The sequence below is a fragment of the Nematolebias whitei genome, chromosome 18 (assembly GCF_014905685.2).
Source record: "Nematolebias whitei isolate Nwh7 chromosome 18, NemWhi1, whole genome shotgun sequence".
NCBI lineage: Eukaryota > Metazoa > Chordata > Actinopteri > Cyprinodontiformes > Rivulidae > Nematolebias > Nematolebias whitei.
Window position 1 is genome coordinate 24216505 of NC_056515.1, and position 18154 is coordinate 24234658.

Sequence of the window (18154 nt, forward strand, 5' to 3'; positions counted from 1 at the left end):
TTGGGAACCACTGGTTTATAACAAATCAGCATTTAGGGATTTTTTTTTTTTTTTGACTCTGCAGAAGTCTTAGAATCATTCATGGCCACCAGGGAAGCCATGCAAGTTCAACAGAATGTGACAGTCTACGAGTCGTTTGGCACTTCCGCCCTGCCCAGCAGTATGGAGAGCCCTGTTAGCCCAGAGAGACAACCAGATCCTAAGAAAAAATGGGAAAACCACAGGGAATCAGAGGAAAGCTTGTCTTTCTCCACTGCCTGCCATCTTGTAATATCTCGATCCATCTTCCTTCTGCTGGGGGTCAGGTCTGCCTGGGTTGAACCCAATGAAGGAGACAATAACCAGGATGTCAAAACTGTATCGAGGTAGAGTTTGTGCAGTGCATGTTTAATTGGCTTTTTTCACTGTTCTCTGTGATCACTAAGTATCTGCATCATCTTCTTTCAGGACATCAACAACGGAGTCTTTTACAGTAGCTGGAAGAAAACAGGTAAATCTTGTGATATAAGAAAATTTCACCTCACACCTTTTAATTTGTAATGATTTTCTTTTTTTTTATTATTTAGTGTGACCAGTCCAAAAACTCCTCTGGCTCTTCCAAAAATAAAATGGGTGAGTGCTTTAGTGAGAATATATTCTCTAAATGTTGGAACTTAGAGTTTAGTTACTGTAACTCTCATCAGCTAAACCATCTTTATGTACTTTTTTATTAGACACTAGAAAAAGTTGTCCAGACATTATGAGAAAGACAAATTATTGTCGTGAGTACAGTCTGTTTTAAAATGATCACATGCTCTAGAATGTTTAAGAACAGAACCGAATTGCAGACTGTTAAATTGTTTCATTTTAAATGTATTTAAAAAAAAATCAGAATCAGCCCAATTTGTTTGAGATGAAGTCTAATATTTACAAATGCAGATTTTTCAGATTCATTTTAAGTACCACTCTCCTTTTGAATTCCCAACCACATGCATGGCTTATTTAGACATTTACTGTCATACGTTTACTTATACAAATCAAATTAAATGACTTTATGGGCAATCAAAATAGAGTATTTCTTTGGTCTGTATGTTCCAGGATTACCTTTGTGTTCCTTGGGAATAATGAAAGATGCTTGGGATCGCTTACGGCAATGCATCAGTCCTATTTCCACCATGTCCCACTGTGGTGACAACACTTTGCCAATCCTTAACCAGGTCTTTCAGTTTGTCTGTGGAAGCTTGATCAGCTTATATTCTTCTCCAGCTCTGACTGGTGAGCAAAGTTATAGTCAGGCAGATCCAAAGGCCATTACTTTAGCTGTGCAGCAACAGCAACAACGGGCTGAGGTAAGTCAGATAATTGTCTTGACAAAACAAATGCACATTTAAGCAAGAAATACTCTTTTGCACAATGCAATACTTGTGCCACTAATAAAAATCAAAATTAGTGTTCAGACTGTCACTCTCATCTGAGCTACCTACATGTTTTTATGATCAGATGCGTCTGGAGGCTTTGTGTCAAATGTCAGCCTTCCTGTCCAAGATGGAGGAGAAGAGCAGCCCTTCATCAGTTTCTCCTCAGTTTCCTGCTCTGCTGCAGTCTGCAGAGCTCCAGTTTCTCACTGGATGCTTCGCTCTGGGAACGCAAATCATTGGTTCCAACTCTGGAGCAAATTACGAGACCCAGCATTACATGGTACATTCAGTAACAACACTGCTAGAATCTTAGTTCATGATTCATAAAAACAGAATAATCAACATTTGATCCTATCATACTGGAGATTAGAATCTACATATTTCATCCTTTTTTCCCAAAACTATTTTTCTTTTCAAATTCTGATGTCTAAATTCAGTGTGGCACTAATGCAGCTTCAATGGAGACGAAAAGAGAGCTACAATCTGCAGCACATACCTTTTACCAGCAAGTGGTGCAAGTCCTCAAAGTCAGAGTCCAGTTGGAGAAAGAACATCCAGGTATTTACTACTGTGTTTAACACCTTTGTAATAACAGTAGGGGTAATGAAGCTGCTGCTATTATTTTACAATAATGCCTTCCTTTTTTTTGTTTTTCTCACTCACATCAGGTCTTTAACAGCTATGCTGGTGCTCTTTGTTCATTCTGTCACTCAGTGAATAGTGTGATTGAGTAGTCAGCTGCCCCATCTGCTCAGTTTTATCTTCTTTTGTTTAATGCTACCAATGTTTAAATACATTTCTGGTATTTTATCATCTATTTGAATATTTTAACTCAAATGTTGACTACAGTAACTGTATCTCCTCCTAGTTAGTTATTTTTATGTATTTGACTATGTTATATTTTAACTAACGGTTGATCTTTATGCTTTTAGCACTGTATTCACTCTGAATAGTTCTGTTTTTATATTGGTTTTGTTATCACGCTGGCTGAAATGAACACTTTTTTGCAGTGTATTTTAAATTTAGTAGGAAAAAAAAACTACATAAAGAGTCTGGCTTCCTCAGACTAAGCACTAAGTTGACACTCTGAACAAAACTATAATACTCCAAGGAAATGTTTATACTGTTGAGACTATAACTCAAAATCTGCTCATTGGGATATCGTCTCTTGTCATCCTCAGGTTCTTGTCAGCATCTTCTCTTAGCTACAATATTTGCACTGAACTTCTGTTATCAACCTGTGGATCTGGTGCTGATCATCAAATGTGGCATCCTGGAAATCCTTTCCACGTTGACCAACAACAGCTGCGCTTTGATGAACCAGGGCTGGTTTGCAGCCTCGTCTTCTGGATCAATGTTACTCAATGGGGCTGTCAGACTGGCCTGTACCCGCCTGCTTCAAATAGTGACTGTAGCTGCAAGGTGAGAAAGAGAGAAATATATGAGCATTAAATATTTGATTTTAAACTCCGTATCTTTTGTTGCTTTTACGACTTATTCCACTGGATTCTCAGCTCCTGTGATGATTTCCTGCCGTTGGACATATCCCATAATCTGATGGAGGTTATGTGTGAGCATCTCCAAAACATCCTGCAGAAGTTCCACCAACACCATACAGCAGAGGGCTTAACCGCTGAGAGAGCAGATCTGGACGCCAACAGCAGGAGCACAAATCTTGGTGTGGCAGAGCTAAAAACATTGAACTGAACTGAATTTGTTATTGTACATTTAAGTAACTAAAGACCACAGCAGAACTAATAGTTTCAAAGTATATTTTCAAAGTATAATAACATTTTTGAGTAATTTTTTTTTTCTTTTGCTATTTTTCAGGAGTAGAATGTAGTAAAGTGACTGAATCCCAGCTTTCAGATTTTTTGGTGTTCCTGAGGAGAGTATTGTCTTTGAGAGTAATGAAAAGACTTTCTACATTTGGCAAATGGATTGAACCACTCATGGCCATTATTTCACACAAGTGCTCTTCAGGTGAAATAGTTAAATATAGCAATAATAATCATCATTAGTGCTACACAGAGTTTCTTCTTTTTGGCTCATACCACCCTCTCCCCTCTGTTTTTGTTTGTTGTAGGATCTCCATGCTTCCAGAATCTCCGCACAAAGCTTCTGGCCTTCCACGTTTTAGAAAGAATATTACCTGCTTGTTCTGAGCCTGTTCACATTCAACAGGTATGATTAAAAAAGGTTTAAATGTTAGTAGTAGTCCCTCGTTTATCACGGGGGATCTGTACCCTGAAAACCGCAAATGAGGAATAGTAGTACAAATAGTAAGTAGTAGTTTATTTCAGTATTTTTATATACTGATATATATTAAGGTGTTTTAAACCCTTCCCACATTCTTGCAATATTCTAAACAATGTTTCTAAACTCTAAACGCTCAAAGAATACAGAATATCATGATTTCAGCTCTCTGCCTCAGGCTGTACTCTGCCAGCACGCATGGCCACGCCCACTTCTCCGCTCTGCATGGAGAACAGCTGATCAGCTGCAGCAGGAAGCTTCTCCTGCAGTGTGGGCTGCACAAAGGTGCAGCCAGGTGCTAAATAATTTAAAATAATTTATTTAAAATAAAAATTCCATGCCCACTGTGCGGCTCATCCATCAATCAGCCAATTGTGTCATGTCCAATCTTACTTTGAAAAACCGCGATAGAGCGAGTCTGCGATAAACGAACTGCGAAGTAGCGAGGGACTACTGTACATCAAAATTATTGATGTTAATGGAATTATTGTGCAGCATGGATCATCTGTAAATTAGGCTTTGCTTATTTACCAAATGTAATGGTAAGGAATTGGTGTTGTTTTTTATTTTTCTTGTAGATTGTTAAACAACTCTTCCAGATGTTGTCTGTTTACATGTGGGAAGAACCACTTGCTGAGAGAAATTATGAAGAGGCAGAAAAAGAAACCGTGGTACTACACCATTAATGTTTTATGACAACCTGTTGCATTATTTATTCTGTGTATATTAATTTGCATATACATTTTTATTGTATGTTTTTGTAAATACTAAACATTTTAAAATTAAGTAATTGTATTGTGTTTGTATAGTTTTGCATGCTATTCATGTCAGTGCACAAAGTTGCCAGTAATATGAAGCAATTTGTATCCTAACCTTTTTTCTTTTGCAGGGTCCTGCTGGGTATGATGAATGTATCCCCATTGGAGATTTTTCCTTTGATCCAAACAAGCTCATGTGCTGTTTTCTGGAGAGTGGGAACATTCTCTCACATGGTCCAGGTGGGAAAGGTTATGGCCTGGCAACCACAGCCATCACCTCTGGCTGTTTTACATGGAAGGTAAAAGTATGCTCTGAGCAGATCAGTGCTGATAAATGATCTTTATTGATTCAACTCATTCAGATTGTCTCCGCAGTTCTACATTACCAAAGAGAACAGAGGCAATGAGGGCACGTGTATTGGCGTTTCACGCTGGCCGGTCAGAGATCACAACCACCATACCACCACTGACATGTGGCTGTATCGTGCTTATAGTGGCAACCTGTACCATGGAGGGGAAATGGTGCGCACACTTCCCTCTTTCACCCAGGGTGACATCATCACCTGCATCCTGGACATGGAAGCTCACACCATATCATTTGCTAAGAATGATAAGGTTTGACCAGAAATTCAGTCAGTGTTTGTGGTTTTCTCTCAGATTAACTGGTGTTGTCAAACAGTTTAATGGTTGTATTTTTGTAAATGTTTTAATTAAATCTTTGTTTTTAGGAGCCAAAGTTGGCATTTGAAGGTGCAGTTGCCTCTGAGTTGTACCCATGTGTGTTGTTCTACAGCAGTAATCCTGGAGAAAAGGTGATTTTTGTCTTCTGCAGTTAAACATGTAGTTATATGTGTCCTAGGAAAACTACAATATTCCTTTCAGTAACAGTATTTGCTCTCACAAACTTTTTACTTAACAAACCAAGTTCATGTAGAATGTGTGGAAGGTTTACCAAGAGATGTCTCTTGTCTGATCATGTGTAATGCAAAAAAATGCATTTTATATAATTTATTTAAGAGGAAGCCTGACAGTTCAAGTTATCTTTCTCTCTTTATATATATATATATATATATATTCCAAAACACTCCTTTACAGGTGGCACTACGTGACCTGCAAATGAGGGGCATGCCCAGTAATCTCCTTCCTGGAGAGCCTCTCTGCAGCCCTCGGACCACTGTGCTGCTGGAGTCAACCGTGCAACTCCTGCGGAGGCTCCATCAGTGTGACAACTGGTCCTCGCACATTAACCAACATGTTCTTTCCCACCTGGAGCTCATTGGCGTTCTGCTAAGAGAAGATGACTCGGGAAACTTTAAGGACTCAGGTGAAAGACATGCATTTGTTACTGTGGCATGTTTAACCTGCTGTTTTGAATATTTTGTAACAACAAAAGACAGACTGTGACTGAGGTTTAAACTAGGGATGCTGCACCAATGCACTTTTTTCCACTTCAGATACCGATATCTGAGTTTGTAGATATCGATCCGATACTGATCTAATACAGAAAAACAGTGCTGAATTAACTTAAAACATTTGTTTTTTAAACGCAGACGTAAATGTACTGAATTACAAATTTATTGAAAACTGCACCAGAACAGCACACTTAAACACACCAGTAGCTTCACGAGCTTGGTCAGACTTATGTAAACAACACAACTTTAATTTGTTCAGTCAGTGCAATTATGATTATAACACCCAGTGTAAAATAAATAATTGTAAAGCTACTGAAACTGACAAAAACAATAGGTTGACAACTTTGGTCAAACATGAAAAAATAAACTGCAACAAACCTTTCAAATGGTTCAGGAATTCTAAATATAATGTAAAATAAATAATAAAGGAGTTGAAGTAAGAGGAAAAAACAAAAGCTTCACTAGCTTGGTTGGCAGATATTTAAAATAAACAACAATCAGCTCCTGTCCTTTATGGATCGGTCACATTGTCGTCAATACCTGATCTAGAATTTTTCGATACCGATACTAATATTGGATCGGTACATCTCTAGTTTAATCATTACCCCTTATTTAAATGTAGTATACAGAGTCCTGATTTTTTTAAATTAAAAATAAACATATGCAACTAGTAAGAATTATGAAATGTGTCCTTAAAATGTTCAACTTTTAAATACGTAGACATGAATTTCTATTTGATTTTCACTTTTAAATCCGCCTGCAGGCCTTGGTCCTCCACATGCTGAGAAGGAAGACCATAAGAAAGACAAAGACGAAACCAGGGAGTTGCTACCTCACTGTCAGTCCCTGTCAGATGCCAAGCTGGCTGCACTTTCTACTGAAGTGTGGCCGGTCCTGGCTCTGGTCGGAGGAGTTGACAGTGGTCTCCGTGCTGGAGGTGTGTGCCGACACAAGCCCAGCGGGCGCAAGGCCATTCTGCTCGGGGTTTTGAAGGAAGGGAGCTCTCTGGCTAAGCTTCAGTGGGAGGAGGTGGATCTCTCTGTCAGGTATCATTAACAAACACATACCTACTCCTGATTTAAAATGTCATCTGTTTCCAAACTAATTTTGCTCATTAACCCCCATCAAACTATTCTATTCTTCATTTTTTTAATCTCACCCCTTTCAGCATGTTATTACTCCTAATTCACTGATTTAAATGTTTTTCTCTGTAATTTTTCTAACATTTTGCTTTATTTTCACCATTCACCCTCCTGATCTTACTTTCTTCTTGCTTCTTCCTCTTCGTTCTTAAATCCATAAATCCTCGTTGAATTCTCCCTGATGTCACTCCATGCTGTATCTGTGGGTTCTTCCCATCATTCCCAATAACTAAGCTCCATGAATTCTTGGTCACCCAGCGACACGCCGATCATCTCACTGGAGCCCTGGGACACATCCTGCTATGATATCACCCGCCTTGGAGGCCTCAAGCCAGCAGTGTTGTTGGATCTGATTTATTTGATGGGGCTGCTGGAGGAGGAGGGCCTACTAGGGGCTCACCCACCCCCCAGAAGAAAATACTCTGAAGAGATTCTGAAAGAGGATGAGAAGCAGAGCTGCCTGGATGAAGATGTATCAGATGATGGAAGGTGTCTGTCTGAAGATGAAAGAAAGAAGGTGAAGGATCAGAAGGTTGATACAGACCAGTTTGCATCAGCATCATCTCCTCCCAACACCCCAAAAACATCTGACCCTCAGGAGTCGACCTGCTTAACTCAACTCCCCCAAACATCCCAGACCTCAAAAATGGATGCCCTTTCACTTGAAATGAGAGCAGTTAGGGTCTCATATCTTCTTACTGGAGGTTTGAAAACTCTGACTGTCATTTTTACCTGTGAGAAGCTTTCAGATTTGCTTCTAGTGCCTAAAAATGATCCTCCAGTCCCCTCTACGAGTCCCCTTTCCAGCCTTACCCCAGACCAGGTAAAGGCCGACTGTAAACAGTGGGATGAAAATGCTGAGCTGAGGTCAGTGTTGCAGTATGTGGTGCAGAGCATGGTGAAATGGGCAGTAAGACCCTGTCCCATCAAGCAAACTGTGACTCTTGCTGATTTGGAGAGAGCTCAAGTCATGATATACAAAGGAGCCCTGAACAGACTGCAGGAGGACAAAGAGCGAAAAGGTATCAAGATTATGTTTTATATCTTGTAAACACATTATTTTACTTTAGTTTCCATGTTGTAGAGAGAAAGTTGGACTTTTTAATAGGGATGCACGATATTATCGGCATGGTATCGGTATCGGCCGATATTAGCGTTAAAGTTAAATATCGGACATCGGCCATTCCATCAAAATAACTCACCGATATAAAAGGTGCTGTTTTTGTATGACAACCCAGTGACAATGATGCCTGCAGCGCCAGCACGTGATGACACGAGCGCCTACCTGAGCTGATCACGGCGTAGAGGAAGAAGTCAAAATGTCGGCGGTGTGGAAATTTTTTTCATTGAGGATGTCGGATTCCAAAGATTTTTGGACTACATTGAGCCTCGCTACATTGTCCCCAGTGAAAGATATTTGTCCGACGTAGGCTTACCCGATTTACAAGCCATCATTTCCGACGTCATTGAGAAGCTAATAGCCGATAGCACTTGAGTGAGTTTTACCACAGACATTTGGACGTCAAGTGTTAGCCCCGTTAGCATGATTAGTCTTATGGCACAATGAATAGACAAAAACTTTGATCTTAAAAAGTCTGTCCTTCATGCACAAGAGTGCAGAGGATCCCACACTGCAGCTATAGGAACCTGGAACAAGCCTCCACAAGTGAGACAGCATCAGAGGTGACTAATGCTAATAAATAACATTTAACACTTTTCATTTAATATAAATTAAAGTTCTATGCATATGGCTGTTACTGAATATATGTCATCAGCTCTTACAGCTGTTACACAATTTTTGTAGCAAATGAGCCTAAATAAGAGGACTAAGTTCTGACAAAGAAAAATATATTAAAAATATCGGTATTGGTTATCGGCCAAATAAGTTTTAGCATATCGGATATCGGCCAAAAATCCAATATCGTGCATCCCTACTTTTAAAACCACAAATCTGTAATTATTTATTTATTAAGCACTGTAAAAAACATTTTATTTATTTTCTCAGAATTTGTGTTTTAAGACTAGACACAACAAGACTCTTCTAAGATGCATTCTCCACATTTGCTTTGCAGAATCAGGCCGTCACTTATCCTCACAGTCTATTTCCAAGTCCTCAAGCTCAGTGTCCTTGTACAGTGCAGGATCAGAGGGCACTGCCATCTTTGGCCAGTCAAACAGAGTCTCTGCATCGTCCTCTAATACCGACTTGGCTTCGTCTCTGCCAACAAACCTGCAGGCGGATGGTCTTGAGAATTTCAACCCCTTTCTTCCCATCAGCCTCCTCCAGTGAGTATAGAATGTCGATCGTAAAATTATTTTAATATAACTTTGAGGAATTTAGACAAAAATGGTGGTCCAGTACATTATGAGAAACACATTGAAATTGCACAAACACATTACTTAGTTATCACTATTACTGATTGCTACAGATCTGAATCTTGTGGCAGCAGTGGACATTCTGAAGTCCAGGGAATGGGTGAGTTAGGAATCGCTGTCTACCAAAACAGAATGAAAAAGGTTTAACTCTGTCTTTAACTCGGGCTGAAGCCGCCTGCTTGTTATTCTTCTTCTAACACATCCAGTGTCAGCGAGTGTCTTTTCTCTTATTGTTATAAAACTGAAAAGGACAGATGCCCCCAAGGGAGGAGATTAGATCACTTTGACAAGAATAAACTTTTTGTCAAAGATGGTCTCTTCATCAAAATTCATTTACCTTTCTAAAGTTTTAAGCAATAGTGTTAAAGGTCCAGCTTCCATTGTGATATTACTTTATATAACTTTATCTCCACCTCCTCTAGGCACATGGTGTTAACGCGGTTCCCTACACTTACGGGCCTGGTTAGTGCTCCCCCAGTGTTGCACCCTTGCTTCAGCTTTGCCAGCTCTGCTTCTTGCGATGCCTTCACAGAACAGCAGACTAGCTTCATGGAACCGGGTCCGAGCAGCACACAGGCCAGAAGCAGCCTGGGTAAGAGCAAACACAGAAGTTTAATAGGAGGCATGTCAGAAACACAAATAGGAATGTAGAAAATTAAAAAAATATATTTTATCACATTACATAATCCTGATTTAATGGTAATTCTACATAGTCTAGTGTCCTGACAATAATCACCTTGCTGATGGTTAATTTTTTTTATATATGCTCATCATTCAACAACCTTTTACTCCATGCTGGCTTTAGACTGACACTTAAATAAATTTAAATTAAAAACTAAACTAATTTTGTTCTGCATTACAGTAAAATATTACGTCACCAAATGAAAACTGACTCCTGCATGGTCTTAAATGTTAACAGTAAATCTGCCCCTCAAAACAGCATGTTTTGATCTGCTGTCGATACAAATGCATGCACACAGTCACATGCTGGAATGGCACAATTTTTGTCATTGTTGATTAAGTTGTTGTCACTTTGAATAAGATAAAATAAAAATAACAGGCTATTATTTGCTTTGATTGTTCATTGAGAATAAAGTGCTAAAATGAAGTTTTAGGAGGTTCATAATAGCTATAACGATGACTATAAATAAAGGCAATAAATGATATGAATGGTATATTGTATTAAGCTTCTAAATGTTCTAATAGTGAGTATTTCAAACTGAAATTGTGGAATTGTTTTTGTTTTTGTCTTGCTTTTTGTGCACCTTTTATTGTTTCCTTAACCACCAGAGCGGACACAAATGTTTGTCACCAGTCGCTTGCTAGAAATGGGATTTACTATGAGACATATCTACTGGGCCATGGAGGCAGCAGGTACTGTTTTATGTGGTGCATCTGTTGTCAATTTATTTTACTTTTATTTTCATACATTCCAGTACAATTTAGAATAATTAAAGTTTTTGTATTTATTCATATTCAGACTTTAACTCTGTGTCTTCAGCTGTAGAACAAAGAACAAGTTGTGTTGAACGTGTTTAATGGTTTCACCTCTCTCTCTCAGATTAATAGATTTAGTTGCAAATCTTTTTGCGCGTTCGTAAGCCAGATGACTTTGTTAAAACAAACTTAAAACCATATTTTTCACAGCATGGTACAAATAAAGATACATGTACATGTCACAAATCAAAATAACGTGCATGGAAATTATGAGAAAATATGTGATGCTTTAGAAATGCTTAAACATTGTTATGATACAAACAGATGAGAAATTGGCACAGTCTGTTTTTGTCCAAATTGTAGCCTTTTTTTCCTCCATTGTCACCAATTTACACCAACCTTCACCACACACTGTATTTCTTTGACAAAATTGTCCTCTTACTTTGGATCATATATCGTAGCTTGATCTTCTTGGGGTGGGGATTTAAAAACACCACTTCCTGATTAGTCTTTAACCTTTCAACCTGTGGTTCTTCCCAGATGTAGCAGGTGACTTAGACTCTCAAACCATCGAGGTGTTAGCCAGTTGGATGCTGGAGCACCCCCTGACTGATGACCAGCAAGTAACCGAGTCACCAAGACCTGAGGGTGCTGCTGAGACCCCGTCCCCTGATGGGCCAGAGACGGTGCAATGTCCTGAACGCACCACAAGCCAAACAAATGAAAGGTTTCAGAGGCAGTTTTGACGTTCTGTTTACTTCTTACTTTAATGTGTTGTATATTTTTTATGCTTTAAATTCACTGATGATCTGTTTTGTTTACAGCCTGTTGCCTGGACTCGACTGGATAGAGAGGGAGAACTTCTTGGATGTCCACCTCACTAGAAACAGACCTCCCCCAGCACGGCGGCGGCGCTTAGGACCTACTCAGAGGACCTCCTTCAGACGAGCAGGTCAGAGTCTTTACATGGAAACGAGAGCAAAACGAACAAGAAGAACTTGCTTCAAAATCCAAGTTCTTGCTGAAAATAATCCAGTAAATGCACATTCTCATTTGGTACTCAGACCTGCCATCACCCAGCCCCCTCCCTCAGCTGTTCCCACAACACACAGCAGTCAGTGACTGGCCAGAGCAGGTGGAGTTCCATCCCTTCTCTGCTGAGGAGGAGTCAGAGTTGGGCTACATGGACGACCCGTACCATGAAGAAACGTACGAGGACCTGCTCACCCCTTCATTCTTGAACTTGGAGAGAGACACACTTCAGATTGTAGAGGTGACACAAATCAGCAACTTTATAATATTTAAGTTTGATTACTGTAATGAATCCATGTCATATCTTCAGCATCTATGACTCTTGACAAGAAGCTTGCAGACCTTATTGATTTTACGGATTGTTTTGATCATCGTAAGTTTTTAATGTTTGGTACATGTTTTTTCTTTCAGACTGGGGAAGAACACAGTCAGATGGTGAAATGTGAGCTGTGCAGCACCTTCACCCTGCAGTTTAATAATCACATAAAGCGGCGACACCCAGGTTGTGGGCAGAGTGCTGCTCGCAAAGGCTACGACAGTACCGGTGCTTATGTGGACGTCTGGTTCAAAGGAGAGTGCGGCTCCAACTTTCCGTTCTACCTCCTCTGCAACTCCTGCAGGGAAAAGTATCTGGCTGCTAATTCAAGTGATCCAAATTCCAAACATGAAAGGTACTGAAGATATACAGAGTTTTAGAAATAATGCAAATAAAGGAGAATCAAATGGCTAAGGTGTTTATTTCCACATTTTCTAAAAAAAAAAAAAAATGTATACCATTCTTCATCCTGATCCTGATTTTTTATTTATTTTTTATTTTTCAGGATTAAAGGTCTGACATCTGATTTAATTGGCCAAGTGGATAACACTTCAGATGGTAGGAAATATCATATTTGCTACAAAGATATTTCTATCAAAATTTATTTTTATGCAGATAAGTCTTAAAGATAATTTTATATCATGATTTATGCCCCCCCCCCCCCCCCATTCAGATGACTGGGAAATGAGCCACCAAGATGAGGAGGACACAGACAAATTGACAGGATTGGAGGATTTTGGAGTCCTACTGAGACCACTGGGGCTGACGGAAAAAAAGCTCATACCAGATCCCATTTTCTTTACTGAACCCGATCCACTTGGCGCTCTAGTTTACAGCTCATCCTGCCCTACAAGAGCTGCTTCCAAATGTATTATTTTATTTTGTTTTCTTGAACAATTTTTTTTCTCAAGAATCATTTTTAAGTCTTTTAAATAGTAAATATGCTGATTTTTGCAGTATAATATATTGCTTGTATCTGAAGAAAGTATATTTTGATGTGCTTTTGGCACTAGGTGGTGCCCATGTTGACCAGAAGACCTGTCTGAGCCTCGGGCAGCAGGCGATGTCTCTGAGGGATTCTCACGATCGACTGAAGGCTTTACGAAGAGTCACGTCCACTGCACAGATTTTGTTGGCGTACAGCATGGTGATGAGAGCTCTGTCTCATACCGCCTCAAGGTAAATATTTCCTCAGTAGTATTTGATTTATTTTTGCTCCAGCTGCTGTTTTCAGCTGTTCTTTTTTTGTCTTCTTTTTCAGCGCATCAGTATCCAGCCAGTCTAACGGACTAGAGTCCTTGGGGCTTGCAGATATCCGTATCCTGGTGCGTCTGATGACTTTAGCTGCGGGCGGCAGAGCACACACCTGTGTGGACAATCAGTCCGTTGGGAAGGGGCTGGTGACAGAACGCAACAACTCTACCTGCCTCACCTTTCTGACCTCGGCCATCAGCTGCGTTGTGTCTCAGAGTCCTGCTGCTTACAGGCAACTGGTGGAGATATGTACTCAGGTTGGCTTTCTTCCGTCAAAATGTAGAGATTTGGGGTGTTTGAACATAAAATGCACATTAAAATCACTGATAAAACATTTGACTTCTTGTTTGACATTTAGGTAAATAGAATTATTTGTAACTTTTAATATTTTAGTTTAGTTTTAGTTAATTTTTTTAATATGTAAAAAAAAACAGCATGAAGCACAATGTCAAAACTTTTGTTTTACATATTATAAACTAATTAAAATTCCCACTCCTTAACCACTTACATAATTCTACATTTATTACATTTAATCCATACATACAACAACTAAACCCATATTTAATAGTTAACCCATCCATATACTGTAGTATTTATTTAGTTTTAACTACAGTAGATGATCAATTATTATTTAACTTCACCAAAAAACAAAACTAGCATCAATAAGAAAAACACCAACAATAATTGAATAACAGTATTACATATTCAGCATTAATCAAATATTTGTATGATAATTTGAACAGTTTTATGTTTGGACATTGTCTGATTTGAATATTCAAATTATTCCACAGTTTGACTCCACTTACTGATACACAAAAGTTTTGTGTACTTATGCACACTGTATACTTGTACAGCCTAGATTTAATTTACCAGGCATTTATCTGCTTTTCACCTTAGAATATTGTAAGTAGCAAATAAACTGATGTAAATTTAGGCTGGGGTGTCAGTAAGGCTTACCTTAACATCTCTACAAGAAAACAATGTGCCCATTCAAACATAAAAAGTTTTGGTGCAACAAATGTATTTTTTCTCCAATTATAAATAATATGCAGTACTGTAGTTTCAAAATGTAAGTAATTAATGTCATGTATCAAAACAAATGATGCATTGCGGTCCTTGAAATTTAAAGCAGTAACTTTTTCAGTCATGTCCCACTTCAGTTGATGAACATGCAGGAAAACAGATGTGCTTTTTATCATTTCACTCTTAGTGTATTGTTTTTTTCTTTAGGACCTAATGACAGCAGCTACAGGGGTGAACATTGGAGCCATCACTGAACCACCACAGAGGACAACTTTAACAACTGCGACCCAGGGGGTCTTGCAGCAGACAGACCTTAGTAATCAAACACCTCCAACATTTCTAGTCACACAGCGTCTGGTGTCCCTGCTCACTGAGAAGAGCATTCACTGTTTCAGCCCTGACAGAGCTGAACACGACGCTAATGGTGAGAGTGACTTATACTTGTTTCATTTCATTACTTGTAGTAATTCATTACAGTGTCGTTTACCATTTGGCAATGTGTACGTTTGGCCTAGATGAAGCAAACCAAGGCAGGTGTTCCTCATCTTTACCTCCTTCCCCTTCACCTCGTCTGCGTGCCAGAGTGGGCCCTCTGGAACTGGCAAATGCATTAGCAGCGTGCGTCCTGTCTGCAAGACTTACCAGTAAGCACAGACAATGGGCAGCACAGCAGCTGGTGAAGGCCTTGGCTGCTGCAGGGAGAGAAACTCCCAATCGTCCTCAAACATACAGCGACCTGGCTGGTGATTTGCGGAAATGTCCTCTTAAGAGACTCGAGGGGCATTATAACAAGGTGAGCTTTCTAGTCCTACCATTTGACAAGTGGTGCGTTTTTATAGTTTTTCTCGTCACTCACATGGAATATAGCACAAATTAGTTTTGTTTCTTGTTATTTGTACAGGTTGCCAGCTGTTTCTGGAACAGTGAGCAGAGTTTGCTTGCAACATGCTCTCAAGACAAGGTGGTGCAACTGTGGAGAATCAGCCAAAATGCTGTGGAGTTACAGACCACCTTCTCCTGCATTGCTAGGTTATATCTGCATATTTTAGTATTGTTTAACACGTGTTTTAGTGTTATGCTTATTGTTAAATTATCTGATTTATCTATAGCCATAATTATTTTATTATAAAATGTAAACGACACATTTCAGGTTCTTGTAGTCAAAGAAACATACTTTAAACTTTGTGACTATATGGCAGAGCTGCTATAAACTAAATGGCAATCTATAGTAACATATGCCCTGAATTCCCAGTTTTTTTTTATTTATTTATTTATTCCTTGATGCTTTTCAGCAAGGTGGACCGATCAAGCAATGAGAGAGCTGCCAGATGTCAGCACACGTCTCCTGTGTGCTGGAGCAGTGGGGGAAACTTTCTGGCTGCCCCTGAAAACAAACACATCAACATCATGAACATCAGAGGTCAGTATCATTCAAAACTGGTTCAAATTTTAGATTTAATATCAACAACTAAATGCTTTTGTTGATTCTATGCATACCAAGGATGCACAATATTGGATTCTTGGCCGATATGCCAGTATGTTAAAACTTATTTGGCTGAAAACAGATACGATTACCAATTTATTTTACAGAGACTACATAGCTTTCTCTGCTGTGGAATTAAACTACTAAATTATTCTGCTTGGTCCAAGTTGATGTAACACTTCAACTTGGATTATGTATATTTGGATAAACTTGGATATTATACATCGGTGCGTTAGATAGAATGGCCGATGCCCAAGATTTAATTTTAACTCTAATATTGGTCGATACCGATACCATGCCGATAATATTGTGCATCCCCAATTCATACATTATATTCAATGCTTAAACTGTTTGTTGAGAGGCTATCAAGATGTTATAATTCTTTATATTTACAAAAACTGTGAATTATGTTGTTACCACACAGAAAACATGTGTAGTCTGCCTTCATGTTTTACAGTAAAGAAAATAATGTATGATTTTTATTTTTTTTTTTACAATAACATCAAATCCGTCTTTAAATCTGTAGATTGGCAGAACAAATTTCAACATTCTCATTCCTCAGTTGGCGCAGATGTTTAAATTAAATTTTAGATGATCTCTTCTATTCAGATGAATGTTTACATCCACTTGCGCTTAATCACATTTTCAGGACATCTCAGTGCACAAAGTATTTATGGGAACATTTTACAATGTTGAAGTTCAAATGCAAACTATTCTCTGCTTTTAAGCAACAATTTAAGTACTCCCATCTTATGTCACTCTCTACTAGTTAGGGCAACTTCCTTTACTCTAACATTATCCAGAAAAAATCTCAGGTAGTCCTTTTTTTTCCAGTCATGTTTCAGGAGAAAAATAATATGCTTCCTATAACTCAAGTTACATTCTTTGCTTTGTTCGGTTATCAGGTCGTATTAAATATAAGGTGTATAGGCGTTGTTTTTAGTCTTGGTGGTGTCACTTTTATGTACTTTTCTGTCAGTTTTTATGGGAAAATATGCAATAAAGCGTTGAAATCTACAGTAGGTTCAGCCTTTAACATCAGAAATGTCCGATAATTCAGTGTATTAGTATTATAATAATGAGAACTTAATCTGAATTATTTCTGTCACATTCCAGGGACTCTCTGTCATGTAAATGTTCAGAGTTCTCGGGTCACCGCTCTTTGCTGGGCCCAGAGCTTCAACTTGTACCTGTTGGACCAGTCGGCCAGCTACAAGAGCAGAACTGCTGAGAGCCTGCTGGTGGGGCGGCTGGATGGCTCCCTCTGCTGGCTGCAAGTCACAGTGCAGGATCTGGATCTGCTGGTGAAGAGAACTGAGCTGAGCCACTGTTACAGGGACGAGGGTGAGGAGAAAGCTGCTTATGTTAACTGGATAATGAACATAAATGGCTGATTAAACAAACTGTTTCTTTGTTCAGTTAAAGGATTGGTAGTACTTACACCTGTATATGGTTATCTTAGAGACTGACTTGACTGTAATCAGAAAGGAACAACTGATCAAGTAGCTTCTTTTTTGTTGTCTTTATACTAAAGTAACAGCTTGCAAGGTCTAACTTTAGATTCACTAATGAGATAGAAGCCTCCTAGAGAAAGGAATATGCTATTTACTTGGACTGATCTGTTCAATTACTCAGCCCCCTACTGCTTAGCTTGGCACACGGAGGACAAGCCTTTTGCTGTGGGTTATACCAGTGGGAAGATCCTTTTGGCTACAACTGAGATGTATGAGAACGCACAGCCTGTAGTTCTGTCACTCTTCCAGGTTTGTCATACGAATCACATTCACAGTAACTGTAATTTATCACACACACACAAAAACCCGCACAAATGAAAACAGACTAATTGAAACTTTTCTGACTACTTTAAAATAACACATAAAATAAATATTGCACACAGTAAATACTTAGTTCCTTTAATTACTGTAGTACTTCCTTAATCCCATTTCTTTTGGGGAATGACTTTACACACTTGACTCACTCATTGCTCCTTTTTGTCAACATTGTTCAGGTATAAAAGTTGAATAAAGTTTTCTTGAATCCACTCAGGGAGAAAATATCCTAAATAAATCTCTTTTTTTTTTAAACAACAGTCAACTTTATTAAACTTGTAGAAAACTTGAAGGAGTTGGAAAACTTTCCTTCAGCTTTTAATTTTACTTTTTGTAAATGATGTTTTTAAGCACAATGCTCTGCTATCTCTCATGCTTTGTCAACTTTTTGAACCACATGGTATAATTTGTTTTGACGCAGCTCATAGCGTACCTGTTC

General features: G+C 38.8%; 1 protein-coding gene across 1 annotated transcript in view; it reads left to right on the top strand.

Annotated features, from left to right (window-relative positions):
- Positions 1 to 18154, top strand: part of LOC119424729 (probable E3 ubiquitin-protein ligase HERC1) — a 42271-nt gene that overhangs the window by 13353 nt on the left and 10764 nt on the right. Inside the window, exons 23-56 of the mRNA XM_037692228.1 lie at positions 65 to 365; positions 448 to 490; positions 567 to 612; positions 1078 to 1328; positions 1480 to 1677; positions 1835 to 1955; positions 2579 to 2819; positions 2912 to 3075; positions 3228 to 3380; positions 3484 to 3581; positions 4232 to 4321; positions 4543 to 4710; positions 4787 to 5026; positions 5140 to 5223; positions 5507 to 5735; positions 6587 to 6869; positions 7200 to 7987; positions 9038 to 9251; positions 9764 to 9933; positions 10632 to 10715; positions 11319 to 11505; positions 11603 to 11730; positions 11843 to 12051; positions 12222 to 12481; positions 12632 to 12684; positions 12800 to 12994; positions 13140 to 13305; positions 13388 to 13637; positions 14611 to 14827; positions 14919 to 15196; positions 15305 to 15432; positions 15696 to 15823; positions 17003 to 17230; positions 17522 to 17649. Coding sequence (XP_037548156.1) covers positions 65 to 365; positions 448 to 490; positions 567 to 612; positions 1078 to 1328; positions 1480 to 1677; positions 1835 to 1955; positions 2579 to 2819; positions 2912 to 3075; positions 3228 to 3380; positions 3484 to 3581; positions 4232 to 4321; positions 4543 to 4710; positions 4787 to 5026; positions 5140 to 5223; positions 5507 to 5735; positions 6587 to 6869; positions 7200 to 7987; positions 9038 to 9251; positions 9764 to 9933; positions 10632 to 10715; positions 11319 to 11505; positions 11603 to 11730; positions 11843 to 12051; positions 12222 to 12481; positions 12632 to 12684; positions 12800 to 12994; positions 13140 to 13305; positions 13388 to 13637; positions 14611 to 14827; positions 14919 to 15196; positions 15305 to 15432; positions 15696 to 15823; positions 17003 to 17230; positions 17522 to 17649 — 6521 coding nt within the window. The remainder of the gene's footprint in view (positions 1 to 64; positions 366 to 447; positions 491 to 566; positions 613 to 1077; positions 1329 to 1479; positions 1678 to 1834; positions 1956 to 2578; positions 2820 to 2911; positions 3076 to 3227; positions 3381 to 3483; positions 3582 to 4231; positions 4322 to 4542; positions 4711 to 4786; positions 5027 to 5139; positions 5224 to 5506; positions 5736 to 6586; positions 6870 to 7199; positions 7988 to 9037; positions 9252 to 9763; positions 9934 to 10631; positions 10716 to 11318; positions 11506 to 11602; positions 11731 to 11842; positions 12052 to 12221; positions 12482 to 12631; positions 12685 to 12799; positions 12995 to 13139; positions 13306 to 13387; positions 13638 to 14610; positions 14828 to 14918; positions 15197 to 15304; positions 15433 to 15695; positions 15824 to 17002; positions 17231 to 17521; positions 17650 to 18154) is intronic.